Source organism: Perca fluviatilis, chromosome 24, assembly GCF_010015445.1.
Source record: "Perca fluviatilis chromosome 24, GENO_Pfluv_1.0, whole genome shotgun sequence".
In the NCBI taxonomy this organism is placed as follows: Eukaryota; Metazoa; Chordata; class Actinopteri; order Perciformes; family Percidae; genus Perca; species Perca fluviatilis.
In genome coordinates this window covers 13,643,672-13,662,073 of record NC_053135.1, presented here as the reverse complement: position 1 = coordinate 13,662,073, position 18,402 = coordinate 13,643,672, and the positions used below count along the sequence as shown (strand labels likewise).

The 18,402-nt window shown below is 40.4% G+C and overlaps 1 protein-coding gene across 28 annotated transcripts in view; it reads right to left on the bottom strand.

Annotated features, from left to right (window-relative positions):
- The window catches only part of dmd (dystrophin), a 470,394-nt gene that overhangs the window by 24,531 nt on the left and 427,461 nt on the right, over nucleotides 1-18,402 (bottom strand). For all 28 annotated transcript variants that reach the window (XM_039793552.1, XM_039793539.1, XM_039793558.1 and 25 more), the window contains 8 exons: nucleotides 13,780-13,981; nucleotides 13,602-13,687; nucleotides 12,857-13,014; nucleotides 8,891-9,057; nucleotides 7,064-7,175; nucleotides 6,686-6,822; nucleotides 5,088-5,126; nucleotides 1,019-1,084 (listed from right to left, as the gene is read on the bottom strand). In XM_039793552.1, the coding sequence (XP_039649486.1) occupies nucleotides 1,019-1,084; nucleotides 5,088-5,126; nucleotides 6,686-6,822; nucleotides 7,064-7,175; nucleotides 8,891-9,057; nucleotides 12,857-13,014; nucleotides 13,602-13,687; nucleotides 13,780-13,981 (967 nt within the window). The remainder of the gene's footprint in view (nucleotides 1-1,018; nucleotides 1,085-5,087; nucleotides 5,127-6,685; nucleotides 6,823-7,063; nucleotides 7,176-8,890; nucleotides 9,058-12,856; nucleotides 13,015-13,601; nucleotides 13,688-13,779; nucleotides 13,982-18,402) is intronic.

The following is an 18,402-nucleotide window of genomic DNA, read 5'->3' as shown; positions in this document are numbered from 1 at the left end:
TTATAGCAGGACTGTTGCATTAGACTGCATTATAGGCGTACCTTATAAACTGAATGTACTGTAGTTCAGTGTTGTGGCTGTCAGGCTGTAGCTGTTACCTTTACACTGTGGATTAAATAGTCTTTAATGGAATGTGGTGTGGCTTTGATGCCATCTTCATTATTTCTACAGCCCTCCTAATGCCATAAAGTCAGAATAAATCTTTGTAGTTTACTTATTTAATGTTTTGTGTAACTTCAAATGCTTTGCACGTTACACCATGTATACACCTAAATGTAGATTTGATAGAAACACAATCAGGAGTTAAGTTTCCTATACCTTTAACACATCTTCAGTGGAATATAGAAGATATATGGTATAAATTGGCCTCTATATTAAACCACATGCAAAAACAGACAAACAATCTTTAGGCTGACTGTATATGACATATGCCTGAAAGGTCTCCAATGTTAGCACTTAATAATATTACTCAGACTACATTAATGAAATAGACTCACTGGGTTGCAAATAATTGCTTTAAGTCAGGTATACATGCCTGAATGGGTGGGAAAGCTTTCACTATGAATAATCTGACTTGTTCTGAGGAAAAAACACCTCTAATATGTGACAGCTTGAAAACATTATGAAGCTCTTTAATGATCAGCTTTTAGATCTATTAAGTAGAATGAGAATGTTGACCGCAAGTTCCCCAGAACTGCGTCAGCAAGGAATTAGGGCAACCGATCCCCTGTGAGTCAACGGATGCATGAAGACATCCCAATGCAGGAAGTGCGCTGTTCTTTTTTTTTTTTTTTTTTAGGTTTTTCCCAAAATTCATTATTCCAAATCACATCAATCAAAATGTTTCTGGTGTCTGGAAAAGCTCCCTGTAGGTGCCATTATCTATAAAGCTTGTAGGGCAGAGAGCAGCAGCAGGGAATGCAAAAGTGCATGATGAAGGTTACTTCATCGCTTGCTGTTCACAACACTGTGAGTCTACGCTGCAAGGAGCTGCTGCTGAATGCAGATAGTGTGTTACCGGTTGGCGTAGTGCTCGATCCGAGTGTGTGTGTCGTCATGTGAGAGCTGAGGGGACGATCCAGGCCTGTGACAGAGAGAGAAACAGACAGAAAAAAGAAAGATTCATGAATCCAACCAGGAGGGACTCATTAATCCAAACGCACACATGCACAAGCCACATGAATCCACAGGAGAGCTATGAGGGAGTTACAGTTCGATGCACAAATGTGTGGCGGTGTAAAACGCTCTGTAAATAAGCTCCCCGCTCGTTTCCTGCACTCTCGGCTTGGAATACATTTACCTTTACTTCAAAAGACACGTCGTCTGCCTAGGGAAAGATCAGTATTTTGACATCATTAACCAGGAGTCTCTGAGGATTCTAAAAACTTTTCTTGCAGTGTTTTAGTCCTTGAGAAATTAGGGGTTGACTCTTTAAGATCCTGAAAACTTCCATTTACAAGGAAACCTTCACGTTTGGAAGTTTTGTCTGTTAAGTGCCAAAAAGAGTTTCCACCACAAAGTAAAGGTAAATGAAGGAAGGAAAAAAAATGTCAGGATAATCCACAAACATGAAATTATGCCTTAAAATATGCTGCTGAGGATAAGTGTTGTTCATCATTTATTACATGGCTTAGTTGAATACTTGATTGCTCTATCTCAGTATTCTACAGTTTGTTATTTCTGTATAACAGAGTGGTGAAGTTTTGATTAAGTGTTTGTTGCTGAGACAGAAACATGTCTCAACAAAATGTATTTTCTCCTGATTTGTCTGTCTGAAAAATGGCATTTTAGTGCCAGAATTTTCGGGAAATATGGGGCTTGTAAAAAAATTGGTCCAATATTTACTTTGGTGTTTATTGGTGACATAATACATGTTCACGCTCACTTCTCCCATTGGAATCAATATACTCTGCCCTGCCGCTAGTCTCTTAAAGAGGCGTGGCAGTGACGTAACCTTGTGCTGTCTCGCTTCTAAACCGTCTCTGCAGATTATAGTGTACTAGTGCAATGCCTGTTTACTCACAAAATATAACAATTAAAATATAAGTTTATTTAATATAGCACAGTCAAAGTGCTTCACACAAGTAAAATTGTTAAAAAATAAGACCAAAAAAACTGTAAAAAGAAACAAGCTAAAAAATATAATATAAAATATATATAAATAAAACTTAACAAAAAAATAACAAACATGAGACAAAGGCCAGTTTAAATAGATCAGTCTATAGCTGCTTTTTTAAAAGCATCAGAGACCACAGAACGGATGACTATAGGAAGGGCATTCCACAGATTTGGAGCCACCACTTCAAAGGAACATTGACCTTTTGTTTTTAGTTGAATGCGAGGGACAACCAGTAAGCCCTGGTCCGAAGACCTAAGTGACCTACTAGTAATATAGGGACAGAGCAGGTCAGGGATGTACACAGGTGCATGATCATGCAAGGCTCTAAATGTCAGAACAAGAACCATAAAATGAATCCTGAACTTGATGAGGAGCCACTGTAAAGAGGATAAGATGGGTGTAATGTGAGTCGTCCTGCTAGACCTGGTCAAACAGTGTTCTGGACCAATTGACGGTCCAGAAATGACTTGCTAAGGTAAGTAAAGGGAATTGCTGTAGTCTAGCCAGGATAATATAAAAAGCGTGAATGATCATCTCTAGCTCCAATTGTGATACAACAGACCTGAGTTTGGCAATGTCTCTTAATTAAAAGAAAGATGTACGGTAAGATCGGCAAGATCAAATATACCGTAACAGAGATTTCTGAAATTAGAATGTACAGCAGAAGAAAGGGACCCCAAACACTAAGCATCCTCCAGTGCTATCTGAAGCAATGAGGAGGATGTTGGACTGCTGCCTTATTTCCTGCTCCATCACGCTCCAATTTCGCAGCACAGAGAAAGAGATGTATGGCAAGTCAATCCGGACCCAGCCCATACCTTGTGTTATGAATACAATACATACATTTTCTGTTTATCAATAAACTGTTAGTGATGTTGAATATACAGTAGTGGTGTGACGGACCACCCCCACAGTTCAGCATGCATGTGAACCGCGGATTACTTGCTTTGAAGTTTAACCATCATAGTGTGAAATACAGTTTTATTGACGCGCTGCAGCTTTTTCAAATCACAGTGAGTCAGGGCAATGCCGATAAAGCAGTTGCACATGTGGTTACACTTCCTAATGGAAACTACTGGCTGGTGCATCTACAAAAAACATCTACAACAGTATTCATGTACTTCTAAAGAAATGTTTTAATCAAGCAAATGTGAATGAAACGCTTGCGCGTCGTATACGAAGATCATATCGAGCATAGTCTTGGACTAAAATTTGGTCCATAATGCTAAAAAATGCTACTTAATGATATTTGTTAATGGACATTATGTTAAAAGTGTCTTCCTGAAAGTAAGAGTAGGTATCTATCAATGGAACAGCAGTGATACGCTGTCTACTAGGCATGCTGTTACCACAGCAGTAGCTTTCAATAAGAATCAGTACATGAAGGTGAAAAGTCATATATGATAGTGAAACATGAGTGACATGGTATAAAGAGCGGCACACTAATATTCATTAGTGACATACCTTAGAATTGATAAATGGCACTAAAACGTTAGTTGCATACAATCAGCCACTTTTCAGTCTGAGCTACCATTTTAGCTTGTACAGGATGTACAGGTGAGATTTCAATTGGTCAGAAAAATTCATATCAGGTTAATAATCAGTAGGCCTGTCACGATAGTCAATAAATCAATTAATCGCACAATAAAAAAAATGAGCTTGATAATTTTTCCGGACGCGATAATTTCCATTTGCATGCTTGTTTGTTTTTCTCATCTCTCTCTACCAAAGAGACTGGAGGACCACTCTCGGTTCCTTAGCGTAACGAGGAGTGAACCCTCTTGTCAGTCGCATGGTCTTTGTGGGGGCGGGACTCCTGGCGGAGAGAGAGACAGAGACAGAAAACCATTCAGAAAACGCTAGTTGAGAGTTGGGGCAGGGTTTCCCGCAGCACTTTGCAGTTAAGGCGCCGTCAAAAAACTAAAAAGTATATGAGCGATATCAACCGTGTTACTCGGTGTCCCGTTTTCTCCCTTTCATTTCAAACCACACAGCTGACAACCTGCAGGTGGAGGCGGTGGAGACAGGCTCGGACATACAAGCGGTTTCAGGAAAGTGGCTGCATGTGTCCGACAATGCACAGAACATTAACGTACTAAGCCTACAGCTGTCCGTAGACACGGAGTGTGGAAAGTATGTCAGTGGTGTGTGTGTGTGTGTGTGTGTGTGTGTGTGTGTGTGTGTGTGTGTGTGTGTGTGTGTCGGCTCGCCCCCACGAGCTCCGACCTGCAGAGGAGCAGAAGCCGCACCTTCGCCAAAATGAAGACTGAAAAACAGAACTATTTTGGTACAAACATTTACTCGCCGTGTGGCAGATAGCCATATAGATAGATTACATTTATTAATTATATATTATTTAAATTTAATATTTAGTGTTAAATATTTGTAAAATGTAGTACAGAGTCTGTAGTCTATCGCACAAACACTCGAGGAATGCAGCAAACTTTTGACAGCCAGTAGGCTATGAATTGCCTGGGAGAACATGCGTGTCACAAACGGCAATTCCACAACTGTACAACAGCGTGAAAGACGACATACTAAAGGAGATCAAAGACATATTGTGGATATTTAAAATGTCTTCCAGTTCCAGTGTTAAATATTCTTTAGAAATAAAAGTGTATTGATCTTTGAAAAAGTGTACCTGCATTATTATGCCATTATCATTAGATGCAAATTGGTCTCTCAACGACAATATTATCGTTTATCGCAATAATTTCTGGGACAATTTATCGTCCAGCAAAATTTGTTATCGTGACAGGCCTAATAATCAAGTCATCATTATAAATTTTTCCTGGCCTGGAGATTTCTTGTTTAAAGTCAAAATTAGAGTGACTCATCCTGTATCACAGATCTGCAGCGAGAAACTGTGAGATGTACACCAACCACAGCTACAAACAAAATGGCACTACACAAGGAGTGTGGATGGGGTGTGTGTGTGTGTGTGTGTGTGTGCCAGCCAGGTACTCACGCATGGTCTACGGGCCAGAAGTTGATCAGAGTGACAGGACTGAAAGACAAAAAAACATGAGATGATGACACAGGAAGTGGGAGGACAACGCACAGCAAGGGAGCTGTAGTATGGAGGGCAGGGAGGAGTGTGAGACCAGATTGACAGAAAAAAAAGACAGCAGAGTTGTAGTAAAACACAAACCTTACTGAGTGCATGCACTTACAAGGGAGTGTATTTTCTTTGAAGAGAGTGAAGTACGTCCAACACACTAACACATGTATCATGTACAGACCCAGCATTGTTCTTTGAGCCAATACCTACCATACATTATTATTGACTGTGTATCTGTAGCCAATAATAGTAATAACGGTTATGTGGATTTCCATAATCATCTGTATTTAGCCTGTGTTTAAGGGTAATTTAGAAACATTGTCTCATAGTTTATCCACCAGAGAGCACTGACATAGCCAGGAACTCATTTTAAGAAGGTTCCACAGGGGGGAGAACTTCTCTGCTTTTCAAAGATATGTTATCACCTTTCCCCTGAAGATGGTCATCGTTCACGGTAGCATCAATTTAATGATTTTATAAGAATGATCTCTAAATGCTTTTAAAGCATGCTTATGGTAGTCCCATATTCAACTGTAGCATTCAGGATCAGTTTACAGGTAGCGGTTGCATCCTTTAGCACTGGTTTACAGGTAGCATCAGCATTCCTTAGTCATAGACCAGCTGTGCCATTTTCTCTGATGCTTTGTTCAATATCTGAAGTTACAGTTGTTGATGTCATCTAGCTAGGTTTTTTTTTTCAGGGGGCAAAAAAGTCAATATTTTGTTTGTATTGTATCTGTCTATAATAAACACTTGAAAGCTATTAGCAAAAGTTGTTTGTGTCCGACCAAAGCCCCAATCACCACAATCATCTCTGCTGTCACATACTGTACAATGGCAACATCCCACACTGGCTGGCTTACATTTTAAAGGAATAGTTGGACATTTTGGGAAATACATTTCTGAATATGATGAACACTGACAAGGTTTTTTTTTAAACTATAACATGCCTCGCTCAGTACATATCTTAGTCACAGATATTTAAAATATAGTGAGATTCTCTTCAACAGTCACCTCTGCTTTTGTCACATCCCTCAACAATAGAAAGCATCAAACACACACTTAATTTGGATAAACAAACTAAATATGTGCTGTGTAGGTGGTAAAAACACATGAGGAGCTGGAAAAATGTTTTTTTCTTTAAACACACTACTGCACAAACACTATCACAGCTAAATCTGTTATCAAACTGTGGCTACACTTCTTTGCATTCATGTGTGCACAGGTGTCATTGTTTGCTTATGTATGGGTTGAAATAAAATGTCTGAGACCTGCGAGTGTTTAAGCGTGTTGTCTAATAAAGATGACTCAGTTTGTAATAAAACCTAGTGTCTCTTCCTATTTGCCCTGTGATGCATGTCTCACAAGACGGTTGGAGCAGCGATGTAGGTGGCTGCAAGACTGATGGATGGTTTAAGATACTGTAGTGTGCGTGTGTGTGTGTGTGTGTGTGTGTGTGTGTGTGTGTGTGTGTGTGTGTGTGTGTGTGTGTATGTGACACTCACGTTTCCAGGTTGTCCCCCTCCAGGATGGTTTGGACAGGCAGGTAGCCCATGCGTGGATGTTTGGCAAAGTAGCGCTTAGTCCTGAACTTGTTCTTCAGTACCTTGGCAAAGTCCCTGACATCTTCCCCTGATGTAGTCTGGAAAGAGAGGGCACAAAGGTGGCTTTGTTCACAAAAACAACCCACACACACACTTTATCTGCAGTTGTGTAAAAATACCAGGCTCAAACGAAATGAATAGCCATGCAAAAAAAAAAAAATAAAAAGCTGCACAGCATTCTAATACTGATTTAGAATTGAAATGTCAACGTTATGAATGAACTGCGGAAGCTTCGAACTATTTGGTACAGCCCTAGCAGGAATATAAATATATTCATACCGGAGTGCAGTACTCGACCATGGGGTACTGCATCTTATGTCCCTTGGCAACGCGACCGGAGAAGAAGCAGCTTTGGCAAATGTCATAGTTGAAATGTTTCAGACTCCGATATCTGGGGAGAGAAAGAGAGAACGAAAGAGAGAGGTCAAGAAAGCAAAGAAAGAACACAAAAGGAGGAGGAGAGAAGAGACGTGGGAGTGAAAAAAAAGAGCAGAGGAAAGTGAGCAAATAAAAAAAAATGCAGATGGTGGAGAAGCAGGAATAGAAAAAGAAAGGAGAGAATCAATAAAAAAGGGAAATTTACAGCTATGTTTTCTCCAGGATAGGAGTAGTTAACATTCTTTCAGTTCAGTACCTAAATGAGACATTCATTCACTGACCCTGGGACTCTTCATTAAAATGAATCACTGCTCCTGTCATGAAGGGGCACACCAACAATAGAGCAGACACACCACCCCTTTACGGGTCCCAACCTTTAAGTTGGACAAAAAGCCTCCTGGACTTCACCAGTATTTTAAGGGTTGAGGTTACAAATATGACTGCAGTTCCGTCAGTAGAATCATCAATTATTCATATGTACAAGTGGGCTGTTTTACTGCCCTGCTGCTAGATTAAGGATACAAATACGTTCACAAGCTTTTTCATAGCTGTCATTCTGGTGACAGAGAAATGTAATTTTGTGTGTACATAAGAGAAGACTCAAAAAAGGAGAAAATTGGTGAACATACCAAATTCTCATGAATCCCCCACACGTGCTACTTGATGATGAATTTTGTTCGTAAGAGTGCTTCATGTATATAGAACATCAATTTGGCGATTATCAATACAGCTTCTTTGAACAGATGCTGAAGCTTCTTGTTTTAAATAGTTGGTTATAATACATATTACTGTGTGTTGTGATAAAGAGAACAGCTTTGTGGAACCAACCAGGCAGCTAGTGAGCCATCTCTCTTTTTCATTTGTTGCTGTGTGTACACATGAAAATGTGTATGAAAAATCTTCTTCTCTTCTCCTACTGTTTGATGAAGAAGAACACTACAGTGACAACAATGCTCACTCTTCTTGCAAAATGAAAAGTTCTTCTGTATTCAGTATTTATCTATGTTAAAAAGCAATGTCTTCGGGCCCCTGCTTAGCTCACCTGGTAGAGCGGGTACCCATATATAGAGGTTTACTCCTCGATGCAGCAGCTGCAGGTTCAACGCCGACCTACGGTCCTTTGCTGCAGGTCATTCCCCTTCTCTCTTCCCTTTCAAGTCTAAGCTGTCCTATCCAAATAAAGGCCTACACATGCCCAAAAATAATCTTAAAAAAAAAAAAAAGCAATGTCTTCACCCTCCGACAGTTATTGGATGAACAGACTATGATGACATGCAAAGATAACTAAAGAACATATATAGCCAATGGGCTGCTCATTTATGCTATAGACTAAAAATGTATAAATTAAAACATTATTTCGCAAAATCCCGATGCCAATGATCACGTTCAACCCTCCTTACAATGGAAACTTAAAGATTTAGTGCTGCACCACAAAAGAGCATAATTCTCATTCACTTGGGCTTAATTGAAAATTAAATACATTTTGTGTTTTACTGCCCTCTATAAAGTGACATGACGAATATAACGCTTTACAGCAAAATGGCTCCAATTCTGCTGTCTTCTTTTGATTAGACATTCAGATGTGCTGATCAAAAGGTGGATTACATGTAGTGTTGTTCCGATGGACTATGTCTACGATGGACGTGATGCCTACCAGTACATTATTTAAGGCACATTTATACTGTAAAATGAAAAGATGTTGTGCTGCGACTATGTGGCTCTATTGACCTGAATCCTATGATAGGACACTCCTTGCAGATGTTACACTTGGCCTGGTGCTTGGCAGTCTCAGCGGCAGCCACACGGTGCAGGACGGGTAACCACACCATGGACTGAGGCTCCAGGCGCATCCAGTCCAGGAACATGGCGGCTTCCAGTTCTGGTTTGTTGTTGGCCTAGAAAGAAGATGAAGTTACGGTAAGCATGGTTTGCAAATTACACAAAACAATAACAACAGCTTTCGACATGACTGACTACAACTTTTTGTGTTTTAGTGAGAATGAAAACAAAACAAAAAACAGACTCCAGTAAATATTTAATGTGTCAGCGGTAAAACGACCCTAAATTTTACGTGAAAAGTCCAGTTCAGTCAAAAAAACGGCCAAATTTGACAAAGACTCTATTACAAGGACTTTTCCTTACAATTGCATCCTGCCATCCTTACCTAAATTATTAATCTTTTCTTGTGGTAAACAAATTCCATAAAACCAACAATGATAATTTCAAGTATTGTGTTTGTATCAAAGCCTGATATATGTTATTCTTCTATGTAATAAAGCAGTCTTTCTCAAACTATGGGAGCCATGCCTACTGGGCCACGGGACCCCCCCCCCAAAAAATAAAATACATACATAACCGCGCATGGGCTGCTGTGGGACCGCTGTATTAGAATCTGCACGGACAGGGAGGCACGTAGTGTCGTGCCTCTAATCAAAAGAGGTGTCTCCCTCTGTTCAGGAAAGTCCATCGATATCGCCAAGTCATTTTTCCGGAGCTTCAGCCCCAAATGTAATTTTAAATGCAGGTAGTAGTGACGTTTACAGTCTATGGTTCAGGCTCAAACAATTGGAGCTCTGAAGAAGACCTGTGCGTTGCTTTGTGTCTACTTTTTCTGTAAAAAAAAAAAAAACAACAGACGAGCAGCGCGGCTTCCGCAGTCAGTTAATTATAATGGCTCAGCTGTGTGCATGCTGCGGCAGAAACGTTGCGCTTGTGCTCCATGTATTCCTGTCGTACTTTCGGTTTTCTACCTCTAATGAAGAGCAGCATACAGCCGCTTCCATTCAGTCTTATTCAGAGACCCAAACGGGGCTTTTTGTGTCCGTCAGACGGTTCTGAATAAGATATATTAGCAGAGCAGTAATGTAACGCACAGCACACTATAGGGCAGGTGAATTCTTTTTATATGTTTTTAATTGTCACCTGTGTTTTCCAGCATAAATTGATGTATACAAAGGTACAAATAGGTATAATGCAGTAAATTAAGTGTTTAATTCTGGGGGAGACCCCCCAGACTCCCCACATCATAGCTCTGCTCCCAAAATCTGGAAACAATATGCCTTTGGGTTGCCAGGCCAGCTGTGATTAGTCCAGATGTCTGTGCCTTCTCACCAGGGGGGTTGATGCTGGCAAACTTTGGGTCATTATAGTGTTTCTTTAACCTCTGTGCTATCTATTATTATAACTGTAAATCACTTATTAAAGTTTTTTTTTCTTCTCCCGCAAAATTATGTAAGTGGGCCCCAGGGGATGAGGGCCAAACATTACTGGGCCTTGGCACAAAAAAGTTTGAGAAAGGCTGCCATAGAGCTCCATTGTCACAGTTACAACTGGGTGACATGTTCCTTCATTACCATCAACAAGGTTATAATAGTTTGGAATCTTCATTCGTTTTTATAAATTTAGTTTTACAGTAATTTGTTTTTATAAGGGCCAGGTACAATGCCTTAGAAGTATGTAGCTTCATATACAAAATATTTAAAATATATGAAATATTTATTAATAAATCATTTACTAAAGACATTTTTCACTGCTTATTTTTGCTTTCGTTTGTAGCGTCGCTGTCCTGTGGGGACCACAAATTGTCTAAAAAGTCACACTTCATCCTTCAGTTTATCAGAAACATTCAAATTCATTGCAGCTGGACATGCTAACATTTGCATCTTACGTTAGAGCCGACAAACACACTTTTGCTCTTGTATTTTTGATGGTTTAAATGCAAAAAAAAAAAAAAGACACCACCCTTTAAACTCTTTAAAAACTAACATCACTAAATTTCCCTTTACTGTACTATCAAAATATCCTGGTTCCAGTCTACAGTGTTCATTACAACAGAAAATCCAGTAATTATGTCCTCTTGACCCCCCAAATCTGTGACGTTCCAATGTCAGCACAAGTAGAAATATTTCTACTTCTTTGTCCGTCTGGATATACGTGTTCAAGCTAAAACGGATTGTCATGTTGCAGTTGAATCCAAAGCTTAACAGGACTGCCGTACCTAGTTTATGGTTGCAAGGTACAGCATAGTTTCATCAGTGCTTAAACTGTTATTGCTAAAATTCGTCAATTTCTGGGGTTCAGGGTTTAAGCAAACAGCCAGTTTCCACAATATTCCCTTCAATGGACACAACTGTGGTTTTACTTTCAGAATACATTCGAGAAAAAGAGCTACATTTGGTTTTCAAAGTAGGGAGTTTTAACATGAAAATGCAGGATCATCTCTTGAAGATTAGGGATAATCCAGTCAAACAGCAATTGCTGGATTTGCTGCTTGTTATTTTGGCTCAAACATTCAACCTTAAGAAAATACAAAGGGAATGCTCCTTTCCTCTTCTTGCTTCTCTGTCCTGTCACACATGATTTAAACACCCATGTGCAGGTTGATGTCCTATTTGTTTGTGAGATTTGTCCATGTTTCCCTTCTCTGCAGCTGTCAGAGATCATTTGTTTGATCCTGTACAGACTTTCATTCACACAAGACACTCATTCTCTGGTCCTGTTTACTGGAGTCTGTCATGCACTTGTTCTCCCTCTTATTTCTATTATTCTTGGTTTTATCAATGTTTTGGCCTTCATTTTCTGTAAATCTCTAAGCAACAATCCAGATGTTTTCTGTAAATAAACCCGATGTAGTCTGACGTTTAACATTCAGACACTCAGTGGGGCTGTGCTTAAATGTTACCTTCATCTGGAGGGCCTAAGCAGTCCCTCCAGAAAAACGCGATTATGCGATCGCATAATTCAATGCATAATCAGCCAAAGTCCGCATATTCATGCGGGGGCCGCATTTTTTCCAAATATGCCGCACTTTCGCCGCATAAATTGCCGATTTCCGCGCAAAATATGCGGTGCTTGCATGATTTCATAATCCCCGCATTTTCGTTGCAAAAAAGTCACATAATATATCTTAGCAGAAAGTTGAAAAAATGTTGCGTTTACTTCACACAAGAGCAGCCATTTTCTCCTGTTGCCATGGGAACGTTATGAAGTGACGTAATTACGCGACGTGAACATCATCGAAAAGCAGGGTGTTGGAGGTTGAATTTGACATGTACTTTGAGTCTCTTAAGTTGGTATCCAATAAGAAACCTATCTTAAACTCAAATTTCTTTGTTTAAGTGCTCCTGCTGTCTATATTATTAACGATTTTTAAAAGTCTGTCTCTTTTGTATCTTTTATTTCCCTCTGTTTAGACTAGCTATTACTTTTATTTTTACTTTAATATTATATTATTTGTATATATTTTTGTATCTTATTATTTTACTTATTGCAATGACTGAATATCTGTAAACTATTTTTGGAAATTAAGTTTTAAAAAAGCAGGGTGTTGGGGGAATCACTTTTTCTTCTCTTTTTCATCAAACCGCAGTTTTTGCAAGTTCCCACAATTTTTGCAAGTTCCCGCATTTTTTGCAAGTTCCCGCAATTTCATTGCATAAATATCCCGCATATTCCATCGCATTTTTTAAGAAAACGTGCCGCATAATCAAGGATTTTTGCCCGCAACAATCACAAAAAAACTCTGTGTTTTTCTGGAAGGACTGCCTAAGGCATCAGAGCAAATATACATGTGGGCTATTGCAGCATTTGACAGTCCTAGTAATCTATAACTCTAGAAAGTCAAACCAGACTGCTAACTCAAAACAACACACTTAGAAAGAAGCGTTTATGTGTGTGTAAGAGTGTGTCACGTACAAACTGGAAGCAGCTGCGGACGGAAGGCTCGATGTTAGAGCCCCCGAAAGAGGCAACCTCGCCGAGCTGCCGGGGGATCTGGATGGAGTCGTGGAGGAGGAGGCCCAGGCGACGCTGGTCACAGAAACCTGTTGCGCTGGCAACCTGTCTGAACAAGACTGGAGGATGGAGAGGGAGGAGGAGAACGATGATAGGTTTACAAAGGGAAATATGACCTCTACACACATTAGACCGGTCGGTTATAACTCTGTATTCTACCCGTTTATGCTGGAGACATCCAATTACCAGGGCTCATAAATCTGCAGCTTTATTCTTTAAATACATTGTGTTGCTATATCTCATCAATCACGATGTGATGTTACCATTAATTACGTGAGATCCAGCAGAAATATTAATGGGATTAATGCAGTTATACAAACAGCTTCAACAAACTATAATGGTTTTAATTATTGATAATGTAGAAATTAATTGTTTAAAAAGTCACACCATCTGGCTGCAGATCTGTGGTGCTGTGTGTTCACGTCCTGCCACTCTGCAATATTCAGACTACAAAATGATTTCCTGGAAAAGCAGATTAATGAGTCATTGTTTTCATGCTTCACTGTGATTGGGTCAAATGTTTCAGAGCATTGAGTGCAGTGATGTGACTGGCTAAGAGTGTATTAATTAAACACTACACCCTGTGATTTGAATCCTTTAGATAAGTGCTGGTCTGTGTGTGTGTGTGTGTGTGTGTATTACTTACATCTGTATTTGTCCTCCAGGTGAGCCTTGCAGAGTGAGATTATTCCAGTTTTAAATGATAGAGTCCGGATCTTTCCGGTGCGACCACTACCAACCAACAAAATGAGAGAGTCAGAGTATGTTAAATCTTAATGAAATAGTGGAAACTCTTCTCTGTTTTTGCAGCATGCTACACTTACGTGTCGTAGACGTTGAGCAGCCAGTTGAGGCACATGTCCACGCACAGTGGGACATTGACCAGGTGAGAGTGGCTCTGCTCCAGCTGCTGGTACAGGCTGGTCAGACAGGTGACCAGCTGGGAGATGTCCAGCAGCTGCTCGTTCTGCTTCAGACCATGCTGATCAAACACCTCACACGCCATTGGCATGCTCAGCAGGTCCACTACAGACAAAGATAGTGGAGGATTGTTAAATACCAGACAAACATAGAGCTCAGTGTGTCCCACTGCCAAGCTTACACCATGCTTAAACTGGACCTGCTGGGTTTAAAGGGTCCTTGAGCCCAGTGATGCTCAAAGACAGTAGTTAGAAGACAGCCTTACTCCAGGGATCAACGGAAGTATCACTTTATTCATCCTTATCATTCATGAAGTCCACTAAAGGACAGGCAGTTAAAACCGCAACATAATAAACTGGCAGAACTTAACAACACATGCCCACATTAAAACTCTTTTCCATCACAAACTGGAATTAAAGATTTATTTCCAATATTACATAAAAGACTGGCTAGACTAGCACACTGTTCAAATATCCTGGCAAGTTCAATGAGTCAACTGAATGTAAAACAAACGGCTAAATGTGCAGTGTACAAGTTTGCTTCAATTTATCACTTAATAATCTTTATAGTTTCTAGATTTTAGAGTCCAATTTCTTCAGTGTCTTTCTTTTCTATGTCCATATATACGAGGGAGCAAAGCATATAATATGTAAAGAAGGAAACTCGGCCTCCATTAAAAAAAAAAAAAAAAAGTGAGAAAAAGCGTGGCAGCTAATAGCGGGTAGCCTGAATGATATATCTAAAAATATACATTTATGAACTACTGCTCTTAACTGAAAGCATTCAATGAGTCACTTGTCATTTGCAAAAACGAACAGTTGTACACTTTGCATTAAAAGTGAACAGTGGAAGTTAATATGACTTAGGTAATTTATATTTTAGCCCATGAGCGAGAGGGAGAAACAGAGTGAAAAAGATATTTACGTATCATATTCTAGCGTTATAGAAAATTGATCTTCATGGTAAATTTCTTGAGTAACATTATCTTCTGCATACTTTTAAGGCAAAGAGTACAACTGTTAATTTGTGCAAATGATTAGTAGCCTAATCCTTGAATGGTATGATTATGACAGTTTCAATTCAGAGCAGTGGTCAGTTAATGTATATATTTAGGCTACTTACGCATTCAGTCAGTTTGCGATCATCTGCCACGCTTTCTCTTGCGGTTTCATTACAGCGGCCGGGTTTCTTTTTTTTATACAAATAATGTGTTTCACGTTATCATGCTTCCATAAAAAGCTGCTGCTCACTCTGTGTGAAGTATGTACAATGCGTATTCTCCATTTTAGCATCAGTAAATCTGTGATCGACCTCGCTAAAGAAAGCCGTGAGCCCGTATCTATCCAAATTACTTCGGCCTGGCACGACCTAGTCGCACCTCAGCCTGGCTTGGCCTTCGTGAAATGCACCTAGCCAGGATGCACAGATTAGACTAGGTCAAACCTCGCTTTATCGGTTATCCTGGATTTATAAATTCTGCTTTTGTGAAACAGCCCCCAGAACTAGTGTTTTGAACTTGAATTTGTCATTGTACAATAGGCTCCCGATTATTTTCTAAAGCAAGATGATCTAGTTTCATTCTCCTCCTCTGCATTTCATTAATTGCAGGTGCAGCAGTAAACAAGGACGTAGGCTACTCTATTGATTTAGGACCATTTTAGGAAGAGGGGAGAACATATCTCTTTGTTTGATAACAATTAAAGTAAAGTTAATGTTAGCTGTAGACTTCCCGACTCATTTTAAAAAAAAGACAGCGAGAACTAGAGAGAATCACGCGAGCCAGCAGCCACATTGAACTGTGGCTGTGGATGTTTCTCGGGCAAGCAAGCGGGAGAGAGAGAAAGAGAGAGAGAGAGCACATGGTGGCACTGTGGATGAGAATTAAACATACAATATGTAACTTTCTGCCACTAGGGGTCTCTCAATAAAAACAATGGATGGTAAACACAGACTTTTGATGACATTGAGAAGTTGCGTGGAATTATGGGAGTTGTAGTTTTTATTGTTAAACACCATCCCCGATTAGAATGCATCTGTTCACGCCAGTCAAGGTTATTCACGTTACGTTTAGTAAGGTTTATTCATGTCATTCTAATAAAATAGCTGCAGTTTCCCCAACATAATTACGTTTTTCTAGATTAGATTTGTATTGGTAGCTGATGTTGGGAATTGGTATGGGTACAGATTCAATTATTGGCAAATGATCAAAGATGTTTATCAATATTAATAAAGTGTATTCATAACTTTACCAAAATTGACAAACAATAAAACCACCCTGGAATCACGGACCAATAACGGAGCTGGTGGTGTTCCCTTTAAAATACAGATCTTAATTAATTTGATTAATTTTGATGGTATCTTTGAAGGAACAAAAGGAAGGGTGAATTTGAGTACATGCCTGTTTAACCAGCAGTTATTATAACAAATACACAAAAAAAATCACAAACAACTGCTATTTAAAGTATATCAGAGTTGGAGGCTATTTGTAGTTTGTTACAAAGGCCCAAAATGGCTACTCCTAACGTTGAAATAGCGGGAAACCCTGCGAGACTTCAACATGTTTTACAGACAAAGAGGGGACACACCCCGGAGTGTTATTTTGGCACCGAAATGGCGGTTGAAACTCTGTTACGTCTCGCACGACTCTGGTAGCAGGCCAGACCAGCTGTTAAACACTGGGCACGTGTGTACCTGTCTGTGTGCTGGAGGTTAGAAAAGGACAGACAGAAAAGGAGGGAAACACATGAAAAGAATAGAAAATCTTGATCCTCTGTGGTGGTGAAAAATAATCACTCTCTTCGTTTACTCAAGTTTCTAACTTAACGCAAAGTTACAGCAGGATCTGAGTGTTTGTTTAACGAGAGTGTTATTTTCGGCCCCTTTCTGCTGGCTCACAGCTGACTGTTATGATATAACGTCTTTTATATTACGGCACCGTAGTTGAGCGACGGGAGGCAGAATTATGGCTTCACTTGTACTCGGCGGTCACAATAATAATAATAATAATAACTTGTATTTATATAGCGCCTTTCAAGGTACCCAAGGTCGCTTAACAAATAGGGGGGGTTAGGGGTCAAAGGTCTTAGTGAAAAGAAATGTTTTGAGGTGCTTTTTGAACATGGGCTGGGATGGGGCAGAGGAGACGTGGAGTGGTAGACTGTTCCAGAGTGTGGGTGCATTGGCAGAGAAAGCCCTGTCCCCAAAAGTCCGCAACCTGGTGCCAGCAGGTCCTTGTCAGAGGACCGCAGGGAACGTGACTGAGTGTAGGGGTGGAGGAGATCTGTGAGGTATTATGGTGAGAGTCCATGGAGAGATTTGTAGGTGAGCAGGAGGATCTTGTAGGTGATGCGTGACTTGACTGGCAACCAGTCGACTGGAGCTGTTGGGAGGATGGGAGTAATATGCTGCCAGGGCTTGGTGTGGGTTAGAACCTTGGCAGCAGAGTTCTGGACATACTGGATGGAGTCTGCTAAGGGCCTTGGTGGGCAGTGAAGACAGGACACCATTGCAGTAGTCCAGACGTGAGGTGATGAAGGCATAGATGAGTTTGTCAGTTACTGAATTTGTGAAGGCTGGAGTCTTGAAATGTTTCTGAGGTGGTAGAAAGTGGACTTAGTGATGTTTTTGATGTGGGACCGGAAGGAGAGAGTGGAGTCCAGGATGACGCCCAGGTTGCGCACCTCAGGAGATGGGGAAATGGAGCAGCCATCCACAACCAGGGCCAGGTCTCCAATTTTCCTGAGCAGTGGTGCAGGGGCCACCACCATGAGTTCTGTTTTATTACTGTTGAGTTTGACTAGGTTTGTGGTCAACCATAATTTTAGTTCCTGCAGGCAGTTGACAATTTCTGTGGGTGGGAGCTGGGAGGTGGGGTTTGTGCTGATATAAAGTTGAGTGTCATCAGCGTAGCAGTGGAAGTTGAGTTCATGTTTACGATAATATGACCTAGGGATAGCATGTAGATGGTGAACAGCAGAGGACCAAGCACAGAGCCCTGGGGCACGCCATGGTTGGCAGGTGCTGGATTAGAGTTGGAGCAATTTAGGGTGATGAATTGTTTCCAGTCAGTGAGGTAGGACAGGACAGTGCTGTGCCACTGAGGATGATGAGCTCAGAGAGGCGGTGGAGAAGGATGGTATGGGAAACGGTATCAAAAGCTGCAGAAAGGTCAAGGAGGATTAGGATGGTGATGAGGCCATTGTCGGCAACAAGCAGGAGGTCATTAGTGATTTTGATGAGGGCGTTCACAGTGCTATGGTGGGTTCTGGAACCAGATTGGAGGGGTTCGAAGAGCTCATGGTGGGACATGTGATGTTGAAGCTGGGAAGCAACTACTCTTTCCAGGATTTTACAATCAGATTAATTATCAAGATGTGCAACAGTAGCACTTATTAATCAACTCACATTAATGTCCTAACACAGTTGCAGTCATTACATTAATAAACACACATCTATATATCTCTGCCCAGAAACCTCAAGCCTCTTACTGTGTGTTATCGTCTGTTAGTCCATAGATTTCCACGGTA